The sequence below is a fragment of the Myxocyprinus asiaticus genome, chromosome 1 (genome assembly GCF_019703515.2).
Source record: "Myxocyprinus asiaticus isolate MX2 ecotype Aquarium Trade chromosome 1, UBuf_Myxa_2, whole genome shotgun sequence".
Lineage (NCBI taxonomy): Eukaryota > Metazoa > Chordata > Actinopteri > Cypriniformes > Catostomidae > Myxocyprinus > Myxocyprinus asiaticus.
In genome coordinates this window covers 40,019,010-40,042,714 of record NC_059344.1, presented here as the reverse complement: position 1 = coordinate 40,042,714, position 23,705 = coordinate 40,019,010, and the positions used below count along the sequence as shown (strand labels likewise).

The 23,705-nt window shown below is 26.4% G+C and overlaps 2 protein-coding genes across 2 annotated transcripts in view; both read left to right on the top strand.

Annotated features, from left to right (window-relative positions):
* abcf2b (ATP-binding cassette, sub-family F (GCN20), member 2b) overlaps positions 1-23,705 on the top strand; it is a 306,662-nt gene that overhangs the window by 25,250 nt on the left and 257,707 nt on the right. The gene's annotated exons all lie outside the window — the stretch shown is intronic.
* prkdc (protein kinase, DNA-activated, catalytic subunit) lies at positions 2,201-22,662 on the top strand. Its single transcript, XM_051703873.1, has 4 exons — positions 2,201-2,230; positions 21,156-21,325; positions 21,895-22,119; positions 22,406-22,662. Exons 2-4 carry the CDS (start codon positions 21,302-21,304, stop codon positions 22,430-22,432), a joined length of 276 nt encoding a protein of 91 aa, XP_051559833.1. The 5' UTR covers positions 2,201-2,230; positions 21,156-21,301; the 3' UTR covers positions 22,433-22,662.

Below are 23,705 nucleotides of genomic sequence, written 5' to 3'. Positions count from 1 at the left end.
ACAGTGCTGCAGTGCTCTGGACCACCTGAAGAGAATCATCGAACACAAGGCACACTCACTCAATAAGATTTCGTGTACCCAGGTACACATCCATGAATCAGTAGTAATGTGATGATTCTTAAAACATCACTTAAAGGGATAGTTCACCCAAAAATTCTCTCATTATTTACTCACCCTCATGATATCCCAGGTGTGTATGACTTTCTTTCTTCACCAGAACACATTTGAAGAAAAACAGAAAAATATCTTTGCTCAGTAGGTCCTTAAAATGCAAGTAAATGGAGATTTCTCTTTTGAAGCTCCAAAAATCACAGACAGTCAGCATAAATGTCATCCATACTAGTGCCCGACCGATTTATCCCCGGCCGATATTAGCCTTTCACAGATATATCGGTATCGGCGTATGTGTTTTCCGATATGTGCAGATATGAAAACTTTTTTTCAGAACATATAATGCAGAAAACAATGCTTGGGGTGATTCAGAGTTGGTGTCATAACGTTGTATGTCCAGCAGAGCGCGCTCCGACAAGGTGGTTCTGGTGACGTGGTTCTGCAGACAGTGCAGAGTTAAGTGGTGTGGAGTTATACGGTGTCTTCACGGTAAGTTGTTAACTAGTTTGTGAAATACACAACCCCGTAATTTTCCCTTTTCAATATAACTAATATAACATTAACCTTGTCCCTGACAACCATGTCACTCATGTCTGTTTGCTGTTAGCCAGCTATAGTTAGTCAGTGCAGTCAGTAATGTAGCAGATTGAAAGGTAAACATCAGAGCGTCTTTTTGCAGCTCAACAGACAACGGTGCGGTGGTGGAATGTGTCCGTTGAGTGTTGATTTCATGCTACATTGTTACCTAGTTGGTGAGACACAATACTGGAAAGTAAAATAAACAATGTCCGTCTTTTACTCTCCGTGACAACGAGCTTATAGCTACTTTCATTGTTGTCAGCTGAGTGGAAGCTAATGTGTAAACATGTATTCACCAAACTGTTTTGTTCAGGATTCACAGTTCGGTGCCCCCTTCAACCGAACAATTCCAGTCATTGCATTTATAAAATGTAATATTTAAAAGTCTGGTTTTCCACCGTTGAATGTTTCCCCTGAACTTGTCAGAGGTGAGAGTAGCCAAAAACTGTACTCAAGTAAAAGTAAAAATTTCTTCAAAAAAATAATTACTCAAGTAGACGTAAAGGTACTAACATAAATAATTACTTGAGTAAGAGTAAGAAAGTATCCAATTAAAAGAGTACTCAAGTAGTGAGTAACTCGTTACTTTCACAAGTGACATAATAGATGTTAACTCCCCTATATTCCATTACATAATACACATTTAACATGTATTACAGAATTATTATTATTATTATTAATGGAAATTCGGTCATCATTCACCATCATGTTGTTCCAAACCTGTATGACTTTCTTTCTTCCATGCAACACAATAAGGAGATATTAGACAGAGTCACTATTTACTTTCAGTGAATGTTTTTTTTTTTTTTTTTTTAAAGTGAATGGTGACTGAGACTGTCAGTCCCTAACATTCTGTCTAACATATTTTGTGTTCCACATAATACAAAGTGTCACACTGGTTTGGAACAACATGAGGGTAGAGAAATGATGAAAGAATATTAAATTATGGCTGAGCTATCACTTTAAAGAGATAGTTTACCTAAAAATGAAAATTCTCTCATCAATTACTCACCCTCATGCCATCCCAGATGCGTGTGACTTCCTTTCTTCTGCAGAACACAAATTCAGATTTTTAAAAGAATATTTTAGCTCTATAGGCCAAAATGTTGATGCTCCAAAAAGCATATAAAGGCAGCATAAAAGTAATCCATAAGACTCCAGTGGTTTAAATCCATGTCTTCAGAAGTGATATGATAGGTGTGGGTGAGAAACAGATCAATATTTGTCATTTTTTGATAGACAGCAGGGGGCGATATGCAGAGAAGAATGTGAATCACCAAACACAAGAAGAAGAATGTGAAAGTGATCTGTTACTCTGATTCTCATCCACATTATCACATCGCTTCTGAAGATATTGAGTTAACCACTGGAGTCTTATGGATTACTTTTATGCTGACTTATGTTTGTTTGTTTAGCTTTATAATGTTGCCACCCATTCACTTGCATTGTATGGACCTACAGAGCTGAGAAATTCTTCTAAAAATCTTCATTTGAGTTCAGCAGATGAAAGAAAGTCATACACATCTGGGGTGGCAAGAGGGTGAGTAAATAATGAGAATTGTAATTTTTGGGTTAACTATCCCTTTAAGGGCTCTTGTCAGATTTGGATGAATTTGTCAATAAGAAGAGAGGTTTGGAAACACTTCTAGTAATTATTACAGTAAAAACGTGAAAATGTATCACAAGGACATTATATATAATGCTGAAATAAACCAAAGCAAGATCATGCTTTATTAATGCCTACTTTGGCTATTTCATAGCTTTTAAAGTCCTGTGTGGATTCTTATTTCAGTGTAGTTACAGTTTTCAGTGTCATAAGTATTTAGATCATTAGTTCTGTACAGCAGTACCGCCGCTCTCTAAATGCAGAGTACGCAGCCTAGTGCGTAGGGCACCAACCCCGGTCACAGAACACTCGCCGTGTCTGAAACTGCCCCCTATCCACTATATAGTGTACTATTCGTGTGTCCGCTATTTTGTAGGAGTGTCTGAATTCTGAGTGAGCCACTCGTTCCTTACTTTTGTTCACTCATTATTACCCACAATGCACTAATTTCAAGTGTACATTTGATGTACACTCGACGATGGTTAATTGCCCACAATCCACCACGGGGAAGACGTATGAGCTGGGAGTTTACTGCTTCCTTCACTCCTGCAATGTTTTCTTTCATGCTGAATGTATTAAATTACTTTTTGACAAATCATTACTTGATTAAAATAACATAATAATATATAGAGAGGCAAAACATACAGATACATTTGAAAATGCACTCTTTATTTGATCAAATGTGCTTACTCTTTATATTAACACACAGTATTTATAAAAAATGACAAACAGAATGAAGTATTAATATATTATGTAATAAGAATAGCAAGTAAGGCCCAAGTATTTTAAAATTTCATATGTGACGTTGTTTCTGCGACAGCCCCAGAGCTCCGATACTCACGTCCAAATTCACTCATTTCGTTCACTCACTGCTGAGATATAGTGCACTAACTGCCATTCACTATATAGGAAATAGTGAATGAGTAAACGATCGCGGACACAGCCACTCTCTGCCTCGCGCCCGCACATTTAACACGCGCTCGCCCCGCACCTCGCTGTGCACGCGCAGAAATGCTGTTTGTTCGCGCTCCAGTTGTCGATCACGCGAATGGCAGTGATTTACACTTAACTTGGATGTTTACATGGATTTATACAGTTAATCCGCCTGAAGTAGCTGTGACAGTTTCCAGTACCCACACGAGGGTGTGGAGTAATGCATAAATACTGCTTATTACATGCGGGACGCGGGAAAAAGCGCACTGATATATTGCTGCACTGATTTAAAAATGTACACTTAAAAACTGATGTCATAAGAGCCCAGTTACAGAATCACCCTGAAAATGACCATCTCATTACACAGAAAAGCCTGCATTTGGATTAGAGCCAAAATTAACCTCGACGTGCTGCCTTAAATTGAAGCTGTGATTTTAATCTTGAAATATCAGCTTGTCTTTGTGTTAAATGAAGGCATTGCATGATGAAACTATTATTTTTTTCACTGTACGGAGCGAAGAAAGTGTTTCACTTTGAAGAGATTGATGCTGTAGCAGTGATTGAGTGACACTCTGTGACAGCAGCACAGGCAGCTGTGTGAACTTCCGCTCTAGTAAAAGTCCCATTCAATAATCTCTCAATAAATTACACATTAATTAAAATTAAACCCAGTAGTAACGACAGTAACGCCACCCATTGTAAAGAAGTAAAAGTAAAAAAAAAAAAAATATTAGAAATGTACTTGAGAGTAAAAAGTACCCACTTTTAAACCTACTCTAAAAGTAACAATTTTTTCCCAAAAAGTTATTCAAGTAAATGTAACGGATGTAAATGTAGTGCGTTACTACCCACCTCTAGAACTTGTTTTGCAGAAAAGAGTGTAACACTGCTGCTGCTGTTTATCTCTTGACTCAGCAGGTGTAAATGCTTCCTGTTTTACAACCTGCCAATAACTGACTGGCAGTATTAAAATCGTCAGCATTTGACTGATACTAAACATACTGTACTGATGTTTATTTAGCTATTTATTTTATTTTTATTTATTCTTTATTTTAATGGTCAGCATTTGACTGATACTAAACATACAGTACTGATGTTTATTTAGCTATTTATTGTATTTGTATTTATTCTGTATTTAAATGGTCAGCATTTGACTGATACCAAACAGTACTGATGTTTATTTAGCGATTTATTTTATTTTTATTTATTCTTTATTTTAATGGTCAGCATTTACTGATACTAAACAGTACTGATGTTTATTTAGCGATTTATTTTATTTTTATTTATTCTTTGTTTTAATGGTCAGCATTTGACTGATACTAAACATACAGTACTGATGTTTATTTAGCTATTTATTTTATTTTTATTTATTCTTTATTTTAATAGTTAGCATTTGACTGATACTAAATATACAGTACTGATGTTTATTTAGCTATTTATTTTATTTGTATTTATTCTTTATTTTAATGGTCAGCATTTGACTGATACTAAACATACAGTACTGATGTTTATTAAGCTATTTATTTTATTTGTATTTATTCTTTATTTTAATGGTCAGCATTTGACTGATACTAAAAATACAGTCCTGATGTTTATTTAGCTATTTATTTTATTTTTATTTATCCTTTATTTTAATGGTCAGCAATTGACTGATACTAAACAGTATTGATGTTTATTTAGCTATTTATTTTATTTTTATTTATTATTTATTTAAATGGTCAGCAATTGACTGATACTAAACAATAATACTAATGTTTATTTAGCTATTTATTTTATTTTTATTTATTCTTTATTTTAATGGTCAGTATTTGACTGATACTAAACAGTACTGATGTTTATTTAGCTATTTGTTTTATTTTTATTTATTCTTTATTTTAATGGTCAGCATTTGACTGATACTAAACATACAGTACTGATGTTTATTTAGCTATTTATTTAATTAGAATTTATTATTTATTTTAATGGTCAGCATTTGACTGATACTAAACAGTAATACTGATGTTTATTTAGCTATTTGTTTTATTTGTATTTATTCTTTATTTTAATGGTCAGCATTTGACTGATACTAAACATACAGTACTGATGTTTATTTAGCTATTTATTTTATTTTTATTTATCCTTTATTTTAATGGTCAGCAATTGACTGATACTAAACAGTACTGATGTTTATTTAGCTATTTATTTTATTTTTATTTACTCTTTATTTTAATGGTCAGCATTTGACTGATACTAAATATACAATACTGATGTTTATTTAGCTATTTATTTTATTTTTATTTATTCTTTATTTTAATGGTCAGCATTTGACTGATACTAAACATACAGTACTGATGTTTATTTAGCTATTTATTTTATTAGAATGTATTATTTATTTTAATGGTCAGCATTTGACTGACACTAAACAGTAATACTGATGTTTATTTAGCTATTTGTTTTATTTTTATTTATTTTTTATTTTAATGGTCAGCATTTGACTGACATTAAACAGTAATACTGATGTTTATTTAGCTATTTATTTTATTTTTATTTATTCTTTATTTTAATGGTCAGCATTTGACTGATACTAAACATACAGTACTGATGTTTATTTAGCTATTTATTTTATTTTTATTTATTCTTTATTTAAATGGTCAGCATTTGACTGATACTAAACATACAGTACTGATGTTTATTTAGCTATTTATTTTATTTTTATTTATCCTTTATTTTAATGGTCAGCATTTGACTGATACTAAGCATACAGTACTGATATTTATTTAGCTATTTATTTTATTTTTATTTATCCTTTATTTTAATGGTCAGCAATTGACTGATACTAAACATACAGTACTGATGTTTATTTAGCTATTTATTTTATTTTTATTTATCCTTTATTTTAATGGTCAGCAATTGACTGATACTAAACAGTACTGATGTTTATTTAGCTATTTATTTTATTTTTATTTATGATTTATTTAAATGGTCAGCAATTGACTAAACAGTAATACTGATGCTTATTTAGCTATTTATTTAATTTGTATTTATTCTTTATTTTAATGGTCAGCATTTGACTGATACTAAACATACAGTACTGATGTTTATTTAGCTATTTATTTAATTAGAATTTATTCTTTATTTTAATGGTCAGCATTTGACTGACACTAAACAGTACTGATGTTTATTTAGCTATTTGTTTTATTTTTATTTATTCTTTATTTTAATGGTCAGCATTTGACTGATACTAAATATACAATACTGATGTTTATTTAGCTATTTATTTTATTTTTATTTATTCTTTATTTTAATGGTCAGCATTTGACTGATACTAAACATACAGTACTGATGTTTATTTAGCTATTTATTTTATTTTTATTTATTCTTTATTTAAATGGTCAGCATTTGACTGATACTAAACATACAGTACTGATGTTTATTTAGCTATTTATTTTATTTTTATTTATCCTTTATTTTAATGGTCAGCATTTGACTGATACTAAGCATACAGTACTGATATTTATTTAGCTATTTATTTTATTTTTATTTATCCTTTATTTTAATGGTCAGCAATTGACTGATACTAAACATACAGTACTGATATTTATTTGGCTATTTATTTTATTTGTATTTATTCTTTATTTAAATGGTCAGCATTTGACTGATACTAAACATACAGTACTGATGTTTATTTAGCTATTTATTTTATTTTTATTTATCCTTTATATTAATGGTCAGCAATTGACTGATACTAAACATACAGTACTGATGTTTATTTAGCTATTTATTTTATTTTTATTTATCCTTTATTTTAATGGTCAGCAATTGACTGATACTAAACAGTACTGATGTTTATTTAGCTATTTATTTTATTTTTATTTATGATTTATTTAAATGGTCAGCAATTGACTAAACAGTAATACTGATGCTTATTTAGCAATTTATTTAATTTGTATTTATTCTTTATTTTAATGGTCAGCATTTGACTGATACTAAACATACAGTACTGATGTTTATTTAGCTATTTATTTAATTAGAATTGATTCTTTACTTTAATGGTCAGCATTTGACTGACACTAAACAGTACTGATGTTTATTTAGCTATTTGTTTTATTTTTATTTATTCTTTATTTTAATGGTCAGCATTTGACTGATACTAAATATACAATACTGATGTTTATTTAGCTATTTATTTTATTTTTATTTATTCTTTATTTTAATGGTCAGCATTTGACTGATACTAAACATACAGTACTGATGTTTATTTAGCTATTTATTTTATTTTTATTTATTCTTTATTTTAATGGTCAGCAATTGACTGATACTAAACAGTACTGATGTTTATTTAGCTATTTATTTTATTTTAATTTATTCTTTATTTTAATGGTCAGTATTTGACTGATACTAAACAGTACTGATGTTTATTTAGCTATTTGTTTTATTTTTATTTATTCTTTATTTTAATGGTCAGCATTTGACTGATACTAAACATACAGTACTGATGTTTATTTAGCTATTTATTTAATTAGAATTTATTATTTATTTTAATGGTCAGCATTTGACTGACACTAAACAGTAATACTGATGTTTATTTAGCTATTTGTTTTATTTTTATTTATTCTTTATTTTAATGGTCAGCATTTGACTGATACTAAACATACAGTACTGATGTTTATTTAGCTATTTATTTTATTTTTATTTAACCTTTATTTTAATGGTCAGCAATTGACTGATACTAAACAGTACTGATGTTTATTTAGCTATTTATTTTATTTTTATTTATCCTTTATTTTAATGGTCAGCAATTGACTGATACTAAACAGTACTGATGTTTATTTAGCTATTTATTTTATTTTTATTTATTATTTATTTAAATGGTCAGCAATTGACTGATACTAAACAATAATACTAATGTTTATTTAGCTATTTATTTTATTTTTATTTATTCTTTATTTTAATGGTCAGCATTTGACTGATACTAAACATACAGTACTGATGTTTATTTAGCTATTTATTTTATTTTTATTTATCCTTTATTTTAATGGTCAGCAATTGACTGATACTAAACAGTACTGATGTTTATTTAGCTATTTATTTTATTTTTATTTACTCTTTATTTTAATGGTCAGCAATTGACTGATACTAAACAGTACTGATGTTTATTTAGCTATTTATTTTATTTTTATTTATTATTTATTTAAATGGTCAGCAATTGACTGATACTAAACAATAATACTAATGTTTATTTAGCTATTTATTTTATTTTTATTTATTCTTTATTTTAATGGTCAGTATTTGACTGATACTAAACAGTACTGATGTTTATTTAGCTATTTATTTTATTTTTATTTACTCTTTATTTTAATGGTCAGCAATTGACTGATACTAAACAGTACTGATGTTTATTTAGCTATTTATTTTATTTTTATTTATTATTTATTTAAATGGTCAGCAATTGACTGATACTAAACAATAATACTAATGTTTATTTAGCTATTTATTTTATTTTTATTTATTCTTTATTTTAATGGTCAGTATTTGACTGATACTAAACAGTACTGATGTTTATTTAGCTATTTATTTTATTTTTATTTATTCTTTATTTTAATGGTCAGCATTTGACTGATACTAAACATACAGTACTGATGTTTATTTAGCTATTTATTTAATTAGAATTTATTATTTATTTTAATGGTCAGCATTTGACTGATACTAAACAGTAATACTGATGTTTATTTAGCTATTTGTTTTATTTGTATTTATTCTTTATTTTAATGGTCAGCATTTGACTGATACTAAACATACAGTACTGATGTTTATTTAGCTATTTATTTTATTTTTATTTATCCTTTATTTTAATGGTCAGCAATTGACTGATACTAAACAGTACTGATGTTTATTTAGCTATTTATTTTATTTTTATTTACTCTTTATTTTAATGGTCAGTATTTGACTGATACTAAACAGTACTGATGTTTATTTAGCTATTTATTTTATTTTTATTTATTCTTTATTTTAATGGTCAGCATTTGACTGATACTAAACATACAGTACTGATGTTTATTTAGCTATTTATTTTATTAGACTGTATTATTTATTTTAATGGTCAGCATTTGACTGATACTAAACAGTACTGATGTTTATTTAGCTATTTATTTAATTTGTATTTATTCTTTATTTTAATGGTCAGCATTTGACTGATACTAAACATACAGTACTGATGTTTATTTAGCTATTTATTTAATTAGAATTTATTCTTTATTTTAATGGTCAGCATTTGACTGACACTAAACAGTACTGATGTTTATTTAGCTATTTGTTTTATTTTTATTTATTCTTTATTTTAATGGTCAGCATTTGACTGATACTAAATATACAATACTGATGTTTATTTAGCTATTTATTTTATTTTTATTTATTCTTTATTTTAATGGTCAGCATTTGACTGATACTAAACATACAGTACTGATGTTTATTTAGCTATTTATTTTATTTTTATTTATTCTTTATTTTAATGGTCAGCAATTGACTGATACTAAACAGTACTGATGTTTATTTAGTTATTTATTTTATTTTTATTTATCCTTTATTTTAATGGTCAGCAATTGACTGATACTAAACAGTACTGATGTTTATTTAGCTATTTATTTTATTTTTATTTATGATTTATTTAAATGGTCAGCAATTGACTAAACAGTAATACTGATGCTTATTTAGCTATTTATTTAATTTGTATTTATTCTTTATTTTAATGGTCAGCATTTGACTGATACTAAACATACAGTACTGATGTTTATTTAGCTATTTATTTAATTAGAATTTATTCTTTATTTTAATGGTCAGCATTTGACTGACACTAAACAGTACTGATGTTTATTTAGCTATTTGTTTTATTTTTATTTATTCTTTATTTTAATGGTCAGCATTTGACTGATACTAAATATACAATACTGATGTTTATTTAGCTATTTATTTTATTTTTATTTATTCTTTATTTTAATGGTCAGCATTTGACTGATACTAAACATACAGTACTGATGTTTATTTAGCTATTTATTTTATTTTTATTTATTCTTTATTTTAATGGTCAGCAATTGACTGATACTAAACAGTACTGATGTTTATTTAGCTATTTATTTTATTTTTATTTATTCTTTATTTTAATGGTCAGTATTTGACTGATACTAAACAGTACTGATGTTTATTTAGCTATTTGTTTTATTTTTATTTATTCTTTATTTTAATGGTCAGCATTTGACTGATACTAAACATACAGTACTGATGTTTATTTAGCTATTTATTTAATTAGAATTTATTATTTATTTTAATGGTCAGCATTTGACTGACACTAAACAGTAATACTGATGTTTATTTAGCTATTTGTTTTATTTTTATTTATTCTTTATTTTAATGGTCAGCATTTGACTGATACTAAACATACAGTACTGATGTTTATTTAGCTATTTATTTAATTAGAATTTATTATTTATTTTAATGGTCAGCATTTGACTGACACTAAACAGTACTGATGTTTATTTAGCTATTTGTTTTATTTTTATTTATTCTTTATTTTAATGGTCAGCATTTGACTGATACTAAACATACAGTACTGATGTTTATTTAGCTATTTATTTTATTTTTATTTATCCTTTATTTTAATGGTCAGCAATTGACTGATACTAAACAGTACTGATGTTTATTTAGCTATTTATTTTATTTTTATTTATCCTTTATTTTAATGGTCAGCAATTGACTGATACTAAACAGTACTGATGTTTATTTAGCTATTTATTTTATTTTTATTTATGATTTATTTAAATGGTCAGCAATTGACTGATACTAAACAATAATACTAATGTTTATTTAGCTATTTATTTTATTTTTATTTATTCTTTATTTTAATGGTCAGCATTTGACTGATACTAAACATACAGTACTGATGTTTATTTAGCTATTTATTTTATTTTTATTTATCCTTTATTTTAATGGTCAGCATTTGACTGACACTAAACAGTACTGATGTTTATTTAGCTATTTGTTTTATTTTTATTTATTCTTTATTTTAATGGTCAGCATTTGATTGATACTAAATATACAATACTGATGTTTATTTAGCTATTTATTTTATTTTTATTTATTCTTTATTTTAATGGTCAGCATTTGACTGATACTAAACATACAGTACTGATGTTTATTTAGCTATTTATTTTATTTTTATTTATTCTTTATTTAAATGGTCAGCATTTGACTGATACTAAACATACAGTACTGATGTTTATTTAGCTATTTATTTTATTTTTATTTATCCTTTATTTTAATGGTCAGCAATTGACTGATACTAAACATACAGTACTGATGTTTATTTAGCTATTTATTTTATTTTTATTTATCCTTTATTTTAATGGTCAGCAATTGACTTATACTAAACATACAGTACTGATGTTTATTTAGCTATTTATTTTATTTTTATTTATGATTTATTTAAATGGTCAGCAATTGACTAAACAGTAATACTGATGCTTATTTAGCTATTTATTTAATTTGTATTTATTCTTTATTTTAATGGTCAGCATTTGACTGATACTAAACATACAGTACTGATGTTTATTTAGTTATTTATTTAATTAGAATATATTCTTTACTTTAATGGTCAGCATTTGACTGACACTAAACAGTACTGATGTTTATTTAGCTATTTGTTTTATTTTTATTTATTCTTTATTTTAATGGTCAGCATTTGACTGATACTAAATATACAATACTGATGTTTATTTAGCTATTTATTTTATTTTTATTTATTCTTTATTTTAATGGTCAGCATTTGACTGATACTAAACATACAGTACTGATGTTTATTTAGCTATTTATTTTATTTTTATTTACTCTTTATTTTAATGGTCAGCAACTGACTGATACTAAACAGTACTGATGTTTATTTAGCTATTTATTTTATTTTTATTTATTCTTTATTTTAATGGTCAGTATTTGACTGATACTAAACAGTACTGATGTTTATTTAGCTATTTGTTTTATTTTTATTTATTCTTTATTTTAATGGTCAGCATTTGACTGATACTAAACATACAGTACTGATGTTTATTTAGCTATTTATTTTATTTTTATTTATCCTTTTTTTTTAATGGTCAGCAATTGACTGATACTAAACAGTACTGATGTTTATTTAGCTATTTATTTTATTTTTATTTTAATGGTCAGCAATTGACTGATACTAAACAGTACTGATGTTTATTTAGCTATTTATTTTATTTTTATTTATTATTTATTTAAATGGTCAGCAATTGACTGATACTTAACAATAATACTAATGTTTATTTAGATATTTATTTTATTTTTATATATTCTTTATTTTAATGGTCAGCATTTGACTGATACTAAACATACAGTACTGATGTTTATTTAGCTATTTATTTTATTTTTATTTATCCTTTATTTTAATGGTCAGCAATTGACTGATACTAAACAGTACTGATGTTTATTTAGCTATTTATTTTATTTTTATTTACTCTTTATTTTAATGGTCAGCAATTGACTGATACTAAACAGTACTGATGTTTATTTAGCTATTTATTTTATTTTTATTTATTATTTATTTAAATGGTCAGCAATTGACTGATACTAAACAATAATACTAATGTTTATTTAGCTATTTATTTTATTTTTATTTATTCTTTATTTTAATGGTCAGTATTTGACTGATACTAAACAGTACTGATGTTTATTTAGCTATTTATTTTATTTTTATTTATTCTTTATTTTAATGGTCAGCATTTGACTGATACTAAACATACAGTACTGATGTTTATTTAGCTATTTATTTAATTAGAATTTATTATTTATTTTAATGGTCAGCATTTGACTGATACTAAACAGTAATACTGATGTTTATTTAGCTATTTGTTTTATTTGTATTTATTCTTTATTTTAATGGTCAGCATTTGACTGATACTAAACATACAGTACTGATGTTTATTTAGCTATTTATTTTATTTTTATTTATCCTTTATTTTAATGGTCAGCAATTGACTGATACTAAACAGTACTGATGTTTATTTAGCTATTTATTTTATTTTTATTTATGATTTATTTAAATGGTCAGCAATTGACTAAACAGTAATACTGATGCTTATTTAGCTATTTATTTAATTTGTATTTATTCTTTATTTTAATGGTCAGCATTTGACTGATACTAAACATACAGTACTGATGTTTATTTAGCTATTTATTTAATTAGAATTTATTCTTTATTTTAATGGTCAGCATTTGACTGACACTAAACAGTACTGATGTTTATTTAGCTATTTGTTTTATTTTTATTTATTCTTTATTTTAATGGTCAGCATTTGACTGTTACTAAATATACAATACTGATGTTTATTTAGCTATTTATTTTATTTTTATTTATTCTTTATTTTAATGGTCAGCATTTGACTGATACTAAACATACAGTACTGATGTTTATTTAGCTATTTGTTTTATTTTTATTTATTCTTTATTTTAATGGTCAGTATTTGACTGATACTAAACAGTACTGATGTTTATTCAGCTATTTATTTTATTTTTATTTATTCTTTATTTTAATGGTCAGCATTTGACTGATACTAAACATACAGTACTGATGTTTATTTAGCTATTTATTTAATTAGAATTTATTATTTATTTTAATGGTCAGCATTTGACTGATACTAAACAGTAATACTGATGTTTATTTAGCTATTTGTTTTATTTGTATTTATTCTTTATTTTAATGGTCAGCATTTGACTGATACTAAACATACAGTACTGATGTTTATTTAGCTATTTATTTTATTTTTATTTATCCTTTATTTTAATGGTCAGCAATTGACTGATACTAAACAGTACTGATGTTTATTTAGCTATTTATTTTATTTTTATTTATGATTTATTTAAATGGTCAGCAATTGACTAAACAGTAATACTGATGCTTATTTAGCTATTTATTTAATTTGTATTTATTCTTTATTTTAATGGTCAGCATTTGACTGATACTAAACATACAGTACTGATGTTTATTTAGCTATTTATTTAATTAGAATTTATTCTTTATTTTAATGGTCAGTATTTGACTGATACTAAACAGTACTGATGTTTATTTAGCTTTTTGTTTTATTTTTATTTATTCTTTATTTTAATGGTCAGCAATTGACTGATACTAAACATACAGTACTGATGTTTATTTAGCTATTTATTTTATTTTTATTTATTCTTTATTTAATGGTCAGCAGTTGACTGATACTAAACAGTACTGATGTTTATTTAGCTATTTATTTTATTTTTATTTATTCTTTATTTTAATGGTCAGTATTTGACTGATACTAAACATACAGTACTGATGTTTATTTAGCTATTTATTTAATTAGAATTTATTATTTATTTTAATGGTCAGCATTTGACTGACACTAAACAGTAATACTGATGTTTATTTAGCTATTTGTTTTATTTTTATTTATTCTTTATTTTAATGGTCAGCATTTGACTGATACTAAACATACAGTACTGATGTTTATTTAGCTATTTATTTAATTAGAATTTATTCTTTATTTTAATGGTCAGCATTTGACTGACACTAAACAGTACTGATGTTTATTGAGCTATTTGTTTTATTTTTATTTATTCTTTATTTTAATGGTCAGCATTTGACTGATACTAAATATACAATACTGATGTTTATTTAGCTATTTATTTTATTTTTATTTATTCTTTATTTTAATGGTCAGCATTTGACTGATACTAAACATACAGTACTGATGTTTATTTAGCTATTTATTTTATTTTTATTTATTCTTTATTTTAATGGTCAGCAATTGACTGATACTAAACAGTACTGATGTTTATTTAGCTATTTATTTTATTTTTATTTATTCTTTATTTTAATGGTCAGTATTTGACTGATACTAAACAGTACTGATGTTTATTTAGCTTTTTGTTTTATTTTTATTTATTCTTTATTTTAATGGTCAGCAATTGACTGATACTAAACATACAGTACTGATGTTTATTTAGCTATTTATTTTATTTTTATTTATTCTTTATTTTAATGGTCAGCAATTGACTGATACTAAACAGTACTGATGTTTATTTAGCTATTTATTTTATTTTTATTTATTCTTTATTTTAATGGTCAGTATTTGACTGATACTAAACAGTACTGATATTTATTTAGCTATTTGTTTTATTTTTATTTATTCTTTATTTTAATGGTCAGCAATTGACTGATACTAAACAGTACTGATGTTTATTTAGCTATTTATTTTATTTTTATTTATTCTTTATTTTAATGGTCAGTATTTGACTGATACTAAACAGTACTGATGTTTATTTAGCTATTTGTTTTATTTTTATTTATTCTTTATTTTAATGGTCAGCATTTGACTGATACTAAACATACAGTACTGATGTTTATTTAGCTATTTATTTAATTAGAATTTATTATTTATTTTAATGGTCAGCATTTGACTGACACTAAACAGTAATACTGATGTTTATTTAGCTATTTATTTTATTTTTATTTATTCTTTATTTTAATGGTCAGCATTTGACTGATACTAAACATACAGTACTGATGTTTATTTAGCTATTTATTTTATTTTTATTTATTCTTTATTTTAATGGTCAGCAATTGACTGATACTAAACAGTACTGATGTTTATTTAGCTATTTATTTTATTTTTATTTATTCTTTATTTTAATGGTCAGTATTTGACTGATACTAAACAGTACTGATGTTTATTTAGCTATTTGTTTTATTTTTATTTATTCTTTATTTTAATGGTCAGCATTTGACTGATACTAAACATACAGTACTGATGTTTATTTAGCTATTTATTTAATTAGAATTTATTATTTATTTTAATTTTCAGCATTTGACTGACACTAAACAGTAATACTGATGTTTATTTAGCTATTTGTTTTATTTTTATTTATTCTTTATTTTAATGGTCAGCAATTGACTGATACTAAAGAGTACTGATGTTTATTTAGCTATTTATTTTATTTTTATTTATGATTTATTTAAATGGTCAGCAATTGACTAAACAGTATTACTGATGCTTATTTAGCTATTTATTTAATTTGTATTTATTCTTTATTTTAATGGTCAGCATTTGACTGATACTAAACATACAGTACTGATGTTTATTTAGCTATTTATTTAATTAGAATTTATTCTTTACTTTAATGGTCAGCATTTGACTGACACTAAACAGTACTGATGTTTATTTAGCTATTTGTTTTATTTTTATTTATTCTTCATTTTAATGGTCAGCATTTGACTGATACTAAATATACAATACTGATGTTTATTTAGCTATTTATTTTATTTTTATTTATTCTTTATTTTAATGGTCAGCATTTGACTGATACTAAACATACAGTACTGATGTTTATTTAGCTATTTATTTTATTTTTATTTATTCTTTATTTTAATGGTCAGCAATTGACTGATACTAAACAGTACTGATGTTTATTTAGCTATTTATTTTATTTTTATTTATTCTTTATTTTAATGGTCAGTATTTGACTGATACTAAACAGTACTGATGTTTATTTAGCTATTTGTTTTATTTTTATTTATTCTTTATTTTAATGGTCAGCATTTGACTGATACTAAACATACAGTACTGATGTTTATTTAGCTATTTATTTAATTAGAATTTATTATTTATTTTAATGGTCAGCATTTGACTGACACTAAACAGTAATACTGATGTTTATTTAGCTATTTGTTTTATTTTTATTTATTCTTTATTTTAATGGTCAGCATTTGACTGATACTAAACATACAGTACTGATGTTTATTTAGCTATTTATTTTATTTTTATTTATCCTTTATTTTAATGGTCAGCAATTGACTGATACTAAACAGTACTGATGTTTTTTTAGCTATTTATTTTATTTTTATTTACTCTTTATTTTAATGGTAAGCAATTGACTGATACTAAACAGTACTGATGTTTATTTAGCTATTTATTTTATTTTTATTTATTATTTATTTAAATGTTCAGCAATTGACTGATACTAAACAATAATACTAATGTTTATTTAGCTATTTATTTTATTTTTATTTATTCTTTATTTTAATGGTCAGCATTTGACTGATACTAAACATACAGTACTGATGTTTATTTAGCTATTTATTTTATTTTTATTTATCCTTTATTTTAATGGTCAGCAATTGACTGATACTAAACAGTACTGATGTTTATTTAGCTATTTATTTTATTTTTATTTACTCTTTATTTTAATGGTCAGCAATTGACTGATACTAAACAGTACTGATGTTTATTTAGCTATTTATTTTATTTTTATTTATTATTTATTTAAATGGTCAGCAATTGACTGATACTAAACAATAATACTAATGTTTATTTAGCTATTTATTTTATTTTTATTTATTCTTTATTTTAATGGTCAGTATTTGACTGATACTAAACAGTACTGATGTTTATTTAGCTATTTATTTTATTTTTATTTATTCTTTATTTTAATGGTCAGCATTTGACTGATACTAAACATACAGTACTGATGTTTATTTAGCTATTTATTTAATTAGAATTTATTATTTATTTTAATGGTCAGCATTTGACTGATACTAAACAGTAATACTGATGTTTATTTAGCTATTTGTTTTATTTGTATTTATTCTTTATTTTAATGGTCAGCATTTGACTGATACTAAACATACAGTACTGATGTTTATTTAGCTATTTATTTTATTTTTATTTATCCTTTATTTTAATGGTCAGCAATTGACTGATACTAAACAGTACTGATGTTTATTTAGCTATCTATTTTATTTTTATTTATGATTTATTTAAATGGTCAGCAATTGACTAAACAGTAATACTGATGCTTATTTAGCTATTTATTTAATTTGTATTTATTCTTTATTTTAATGGTCAGCATTTGACTGATACTAAACATACAGTACTGATGTTTATTTAGCTATTTATTTAATTAGAATTTATTCTTTATTTTAATGGTCAGCATTTGACTGACACTAAACAGTACTGATGTTTATTTAGCTATTTGTTTTATTTTTATTTATTCTTTATTTTAATGGTCAGCATTTGACTGATACTAAATATACAATACTGATGTTTATTTAGCTATTTATTTTATTTTTATTTATTCTTTATTTTAATGGTCAGCATTTGACTGATACTAAACATACAGTACTGATGTTTATTTAGCTATTTATTTTATTTTTATTTATTCTTTATTTTAATGGTCAGCAATTGACTGATACTAAACAGTACTGATGTTTATTTAGCTATTTATTTTATTTTTATTTATTCTTTATTTTAATGGTCAGTATTTGACTGATACTAAACAGTACTGATGTTTATTTAGCTATTTGTTTTATTTTTATTTATTCTTTATTTTAATGGTCAGCATTTGACTGATACTAAACATACAGTACTGATGTTTATTTAGCTATTTATTTAATTAGAATTTATTATTTATTTTAATGGTCAGCATTTGACTGACACTAAACAGTAATACTGATGTTTATTTAGCTATTTGTTTTATTTTTATTTATTCTTTATTTTAATGGTCAGCATTTGACTGATACTAAACATACAGTACTGATGTTTATTTAGCTATTTATTTAATTAGAATTTATTATTTATTTTAATGGTCAGCATTTGACTGACACTAAACAGTACTGATGTTTATTTAGCTATTTGTTTTATTTTTATTTATTCTTTATTTTAATGGTCAGCATTTGACTGATACTAAATATACAATACTGATGTTTATTTAGCTATTTATTTTATTTTTATTTATTCTTTATTTTAATGGTCAGCATTTGACTGATACTAAACATACAGTACTGATGTTTATTTAGCTATTTATTTTATTTTTATTTATTCTTTATTTTAATGGTCAGCAATTGACTGATACTAAACAGTACTGATGTTTATTTAGCTATTTATTTTATTTTTATTTATTCTTTATTTTAATGGTCAGTATTTGACTGATACTAAACAGTACTGATGTTTATTTAGCTATTTGTTTTATTTTTATTTATTCTTTATTTTAATGGTCAGCATTTGACTGATACTAAACATACAGTACTGATGTTTATTTAGCTATTTATTTAATTAGAATTTATTATTTATTTTAATGGTCAGCATTTGACTGATACTAAACAGTACTGATGTTTATTTAGCTATTTGTTTTATTTTTATTTATTCTTTATTTTAATGGTCAGCATTTGACTGATACTAAACATACAGTACTGATGTTTATTTAGCTATTTATTTAATTAGAATTTATTATTTATTTTAATGGTCAGCATTTGACTGACACTAAACAGTAATACTGATGTTTATTTAGCTATTTGTTTTATTTTTATTTATTCTTTATTTTAATGGTCAGCATTTGACTGATACTAAACATACAGTACTGATGTTTATTTAGCTATTTATTTTATTTTTATTTATTATTTATTTAAATGGTCAGCAATTGACTGATACTAAACAGTACTGATGTTTATTTAGCTATTTATTTTATTTTTATTTATTCTTTATTTTAATGGTCAGTATTTGACTGATACTAAACAGTACTGATGTTTATTTAGCTATTTATTTTATTTTTATTTATTCTTTATTTTAATGGTCAGCATTTGACTGATACTAAACATACAGTACTGATGTTTATTTAGTTATTTATTTAATTAGAATTTATTATTTATTTTAATGGTCAGCATTTGACTGACACTAAACAGTAATACTGATGTTTATTTAGCTATTTGTTTTATTTTTATTTATTCTTTATTTTAATGGTCAGCATTTACTGATACTAAACAGTAATACTGATGTTTATTTAGCTATTTATTTTATTTTTATTTATTCTTTATTTTAATGGGCAGCATTTGACTGATACTAAACATACAGTACTGATGTTTATTTATTTATTTATTTAATTAGAATTTATTATTTATTTTAATGGTCAGCATTTGACTGACACTAAACAGTAATACTGATGTTTATTTAGCTATTTGTTTTATTCTTATTTATTCTTTATTTTAATGGTCAGCATTTGACTGACACTAAACAGTAATACTGATGTTTATTTAGCTATTTATTTTATTTTTATTTATTTTTTATTTTAATGGTCAGCATTTGACTGATACTAAACATACAGTACTGATGTTTATTTAGCTATTTATTTTATTTTTATTTATTATTTATTTTAATGGTCAGCAATTGACTGATACTAAACATACAGTACTGATGTTTATTTAGCTATTTATTGTATTTTTATTTATTCTTTATTTTCTCAGTTCATTTCTAGAATTTGTTTACAATATTATTATACATTGTCAAATATTCTTTGATACAAATATTTAAGAAAGCAGCATTCTGAGTACCTTTGCATAGTCATATTGGTGCAAAATCGGTGAAAAATCCACATAGAAAAGTTCTGTTTTCATTCCAGTTCAAAAAATTAACTATATCGGCCACCATATTGGTAATCAGTGAATTTTCCCTGTCTAAAATTGGTATCGGTCTCAAAAATCCAATATCGGTCGGGCTCTAATGTGTTTCCTAGACATAGATAAGATTACAAAAAGACATACAGATTCAAACAGGCCTCAGGTTGACAGTGACATCTTGTATTCCTTTAAAAGCAAAGTTTGTTACAGAATTCTAATCTATGAATGATTTAACATTTATGTCTTAGTGGTAGTTCGATATTATATACATTATACTCCATATATACGTCGGGAGGAACACAATTTTCACCTCAAATTTCACTTTCAAGTAATGTTATCAGTTTGACTTTTGCTGCAAAAGATTTAATAAATCTGGAATGAAACATGAATTAAATAATGTTGATTTCCCCAAAGTGCTTTATAGCAGACCTTAAAGCCATATAAATCTAATTGTCACTTGTCTTGATTTAGGCTCTGAACAATGAGGAGAGGAATGATGGTGAGCTCACAGACACTGAGGAAGATTTCTGGGAAATTTCTGCACTAGAGGCCTATAATCTCTCCAGTACTGTTCCACAGTCAACATTGACGACATCTCACCCACCGACCTTGACAAGATGTGGGGGGACCCATTTTATGTGGTACCCTTTCTCTTTCTATTTTGTCTAGTTATTTTGTAACTTTGAGCCATTTTTACCACACACTATATATGTGTCATTATATAGCTGATGGAGGCCTACAGCTTAGGCCAGTATACATTACAAATGACAAATTCAATCTGGAGTTAAGGTGTGGAAAAAAAGCAACAGTAATCAACATGGGAAAACATGTAAAGAAATATATGAAATCCCTTACAAAAATCTAGAGTTCTGACAAACATGCCACTAATTCGCCACTTATTATTTTCAAATACAAATGAGCTTTGCACCAAACTCTACATTGTTGCCACAGGTTTGCCATAGAAGTGTTTGCCATTAGTTGAAATTGTCCATTGTTGCCAAAGGTTTGCTGCAGGCTTACCACTACAGGCAAAGAGCTGCAAACTTCTGGCAATAATTAGCAAAGCTTATTTGCATGTGAAACATTTTTGTGGCATGTGTGCCAGAACTATATATATAAAAAATAAACTATTTACAACTACAGTTATGGGATTTTACCTTTCTCTTGTTCTGCAGCATATTATATAATAAATTGTTTGTGTCTCTACCAGAAAACATACCTGCAGTACATGATGCGCAGTATGTTGAAGCAGCTACAGCTGGGGGAGGGAGATCAGGCTTTGTTCAGCTTTGTCGACGCCCCAATGAAAATGGAAGAGCGTAAGATCATCATGGAGGCCCATTACAGTCAGGAGCTGAGTCTACTGTACATCCTACAAGAGGACTATGACAGAGCCAAATACTATGCCAACAGCTGCATGCAAGTTTTCATGCAGGTCAGTTTCATTAGTAAGACAGATTGCAAGATAACATGTATCGTGCCATGTATTTTCACATGTAATGTAACATTGGCATGCAGACACATACACTGAAACGTTTATATAATATTACTGATTCATACCTGGTATAGAAATATAAATTTTGACAACTACTGCTTCCTAAATTATATTGTTCGAGAGTATAAATCGAGTTCTTTCCTTCAACAAATAAGAAATAATAGTGTATCTACAAATATCTGAAACATGTCAACCAAATTTTTTCACATCACATGTTATCATGTAGAGAACTCAAGTATTGACCCCCTGCTGAACCGCAGCCATCTTACTTTGCTGCAGTCTGTGGAAGCGCTGACAGAGATCCAAGACTTCCTGAATTACATTACAGGAGAGGGTGAGCTTACAACTACATCTTTCCTTTAGTAGAACATGTAAGAGATAGCTTGGTGATTTTCCAGCAGAAAGTTGTGGACTTTGTGTGGATGATTTTTCAGCTTAAAGGGATAGAGATAGCTCACCCAAAAATGAAAATTCTCTCATCATTTACTCACCCTCATGCCATCCCAGATGTGTATGACTTTCTTTCTTCTGCTGAACACAAATGAAGATTTTTAGAAGAATATTTCAGCTCTGTAGGTCCATACAATGCAAATGAATAGTGACCAAAACTTTGAAGCTCCAAAAAGCACATAAAGGCAGCATAAAATTAATCCATACGACTCCAGTTATTAAATACATATTGTCAGAATCGATATGATAAGTGTGGGTGAGAAACATAAATATTTTTGTTATTAACAATTTTTATTGATTCCATTTAAGAAATTAAATAAACATCACAGAAAATGCGGAATCAAATTATGTACAATTAAACCCTTCCCCCTGAACACCCCCACCTGACAGAAACACACCCCATTGGTCATAAATATTAAAAAAAAAATAAATAAATAAAAATGCACACACAAAAAAATACAATAAAAAAAAATAAAAATAAAAAGCATATTTTCAAAAAACAAATTGCATACACATATTTAAAACTAGAGATCCCTCTGCACTACCCCTCCCCGAAAGCCTTCCAAAAAGGCCAAATATCTGCCCCATTTCCTATCAAATAACCCCAGATTTCCCAGCCTTCTATACATCCCAAATTTTCTAAAGGTCTCAATACTCCACTCTCATATAGGTCACCAAGTGTATTAACCCCCCTCACAATCCAATTTGACCAACAAAAAGGGGACTTATTAATACATAGTTTAGGGTTCAGCCATATGCTCGAGGCTACGTTTAAATAAATATCAGAATTAAACACTCTGGACACTTTTGTCCATATCGAGTGCAAATGCAAAATAACGGGGTGCGACTTAACCTCTCCGGCTAGTTTAATCAAAAGGCTTTGCAGTGACAAGATGGGGCAAGAACTTCCTTTTCAATACAAAACCAGGGAGGGACTCTCTCAGGTGGAAGCGACCAATGAGCCAAATGTCTAAGACCGAATGCATAATAATAAAACAAAATCTTGGGTAGGCCTAACCCACCTTTGTCAATCGGCCTATGTAACTTATTAAAATTGAACCTGGGACGCTTACCAT

Bases quoted from the DNA above. Each gene is read 5' to 3' on its own strand.
- prkdc (XM_051703873.1), top strand. From the start codon at position 21,302: ATGTGGGGGGACCCATTTTATGTG. The intron at 21,326-21,894 runs GTACCCTTTCTC...TGTCTCTACCAG, and splicing joins GGGGGGACCCATTTTATGTG to AAAACATACCTGCAGTACAT. The intron at 22,120-22,405 runs GTCAGTTTCATT...GTTATCATGTAG, and splicing joins GCATGCAAGTTTTCATGCAG to AGAACTCAAGTATTGACCCC.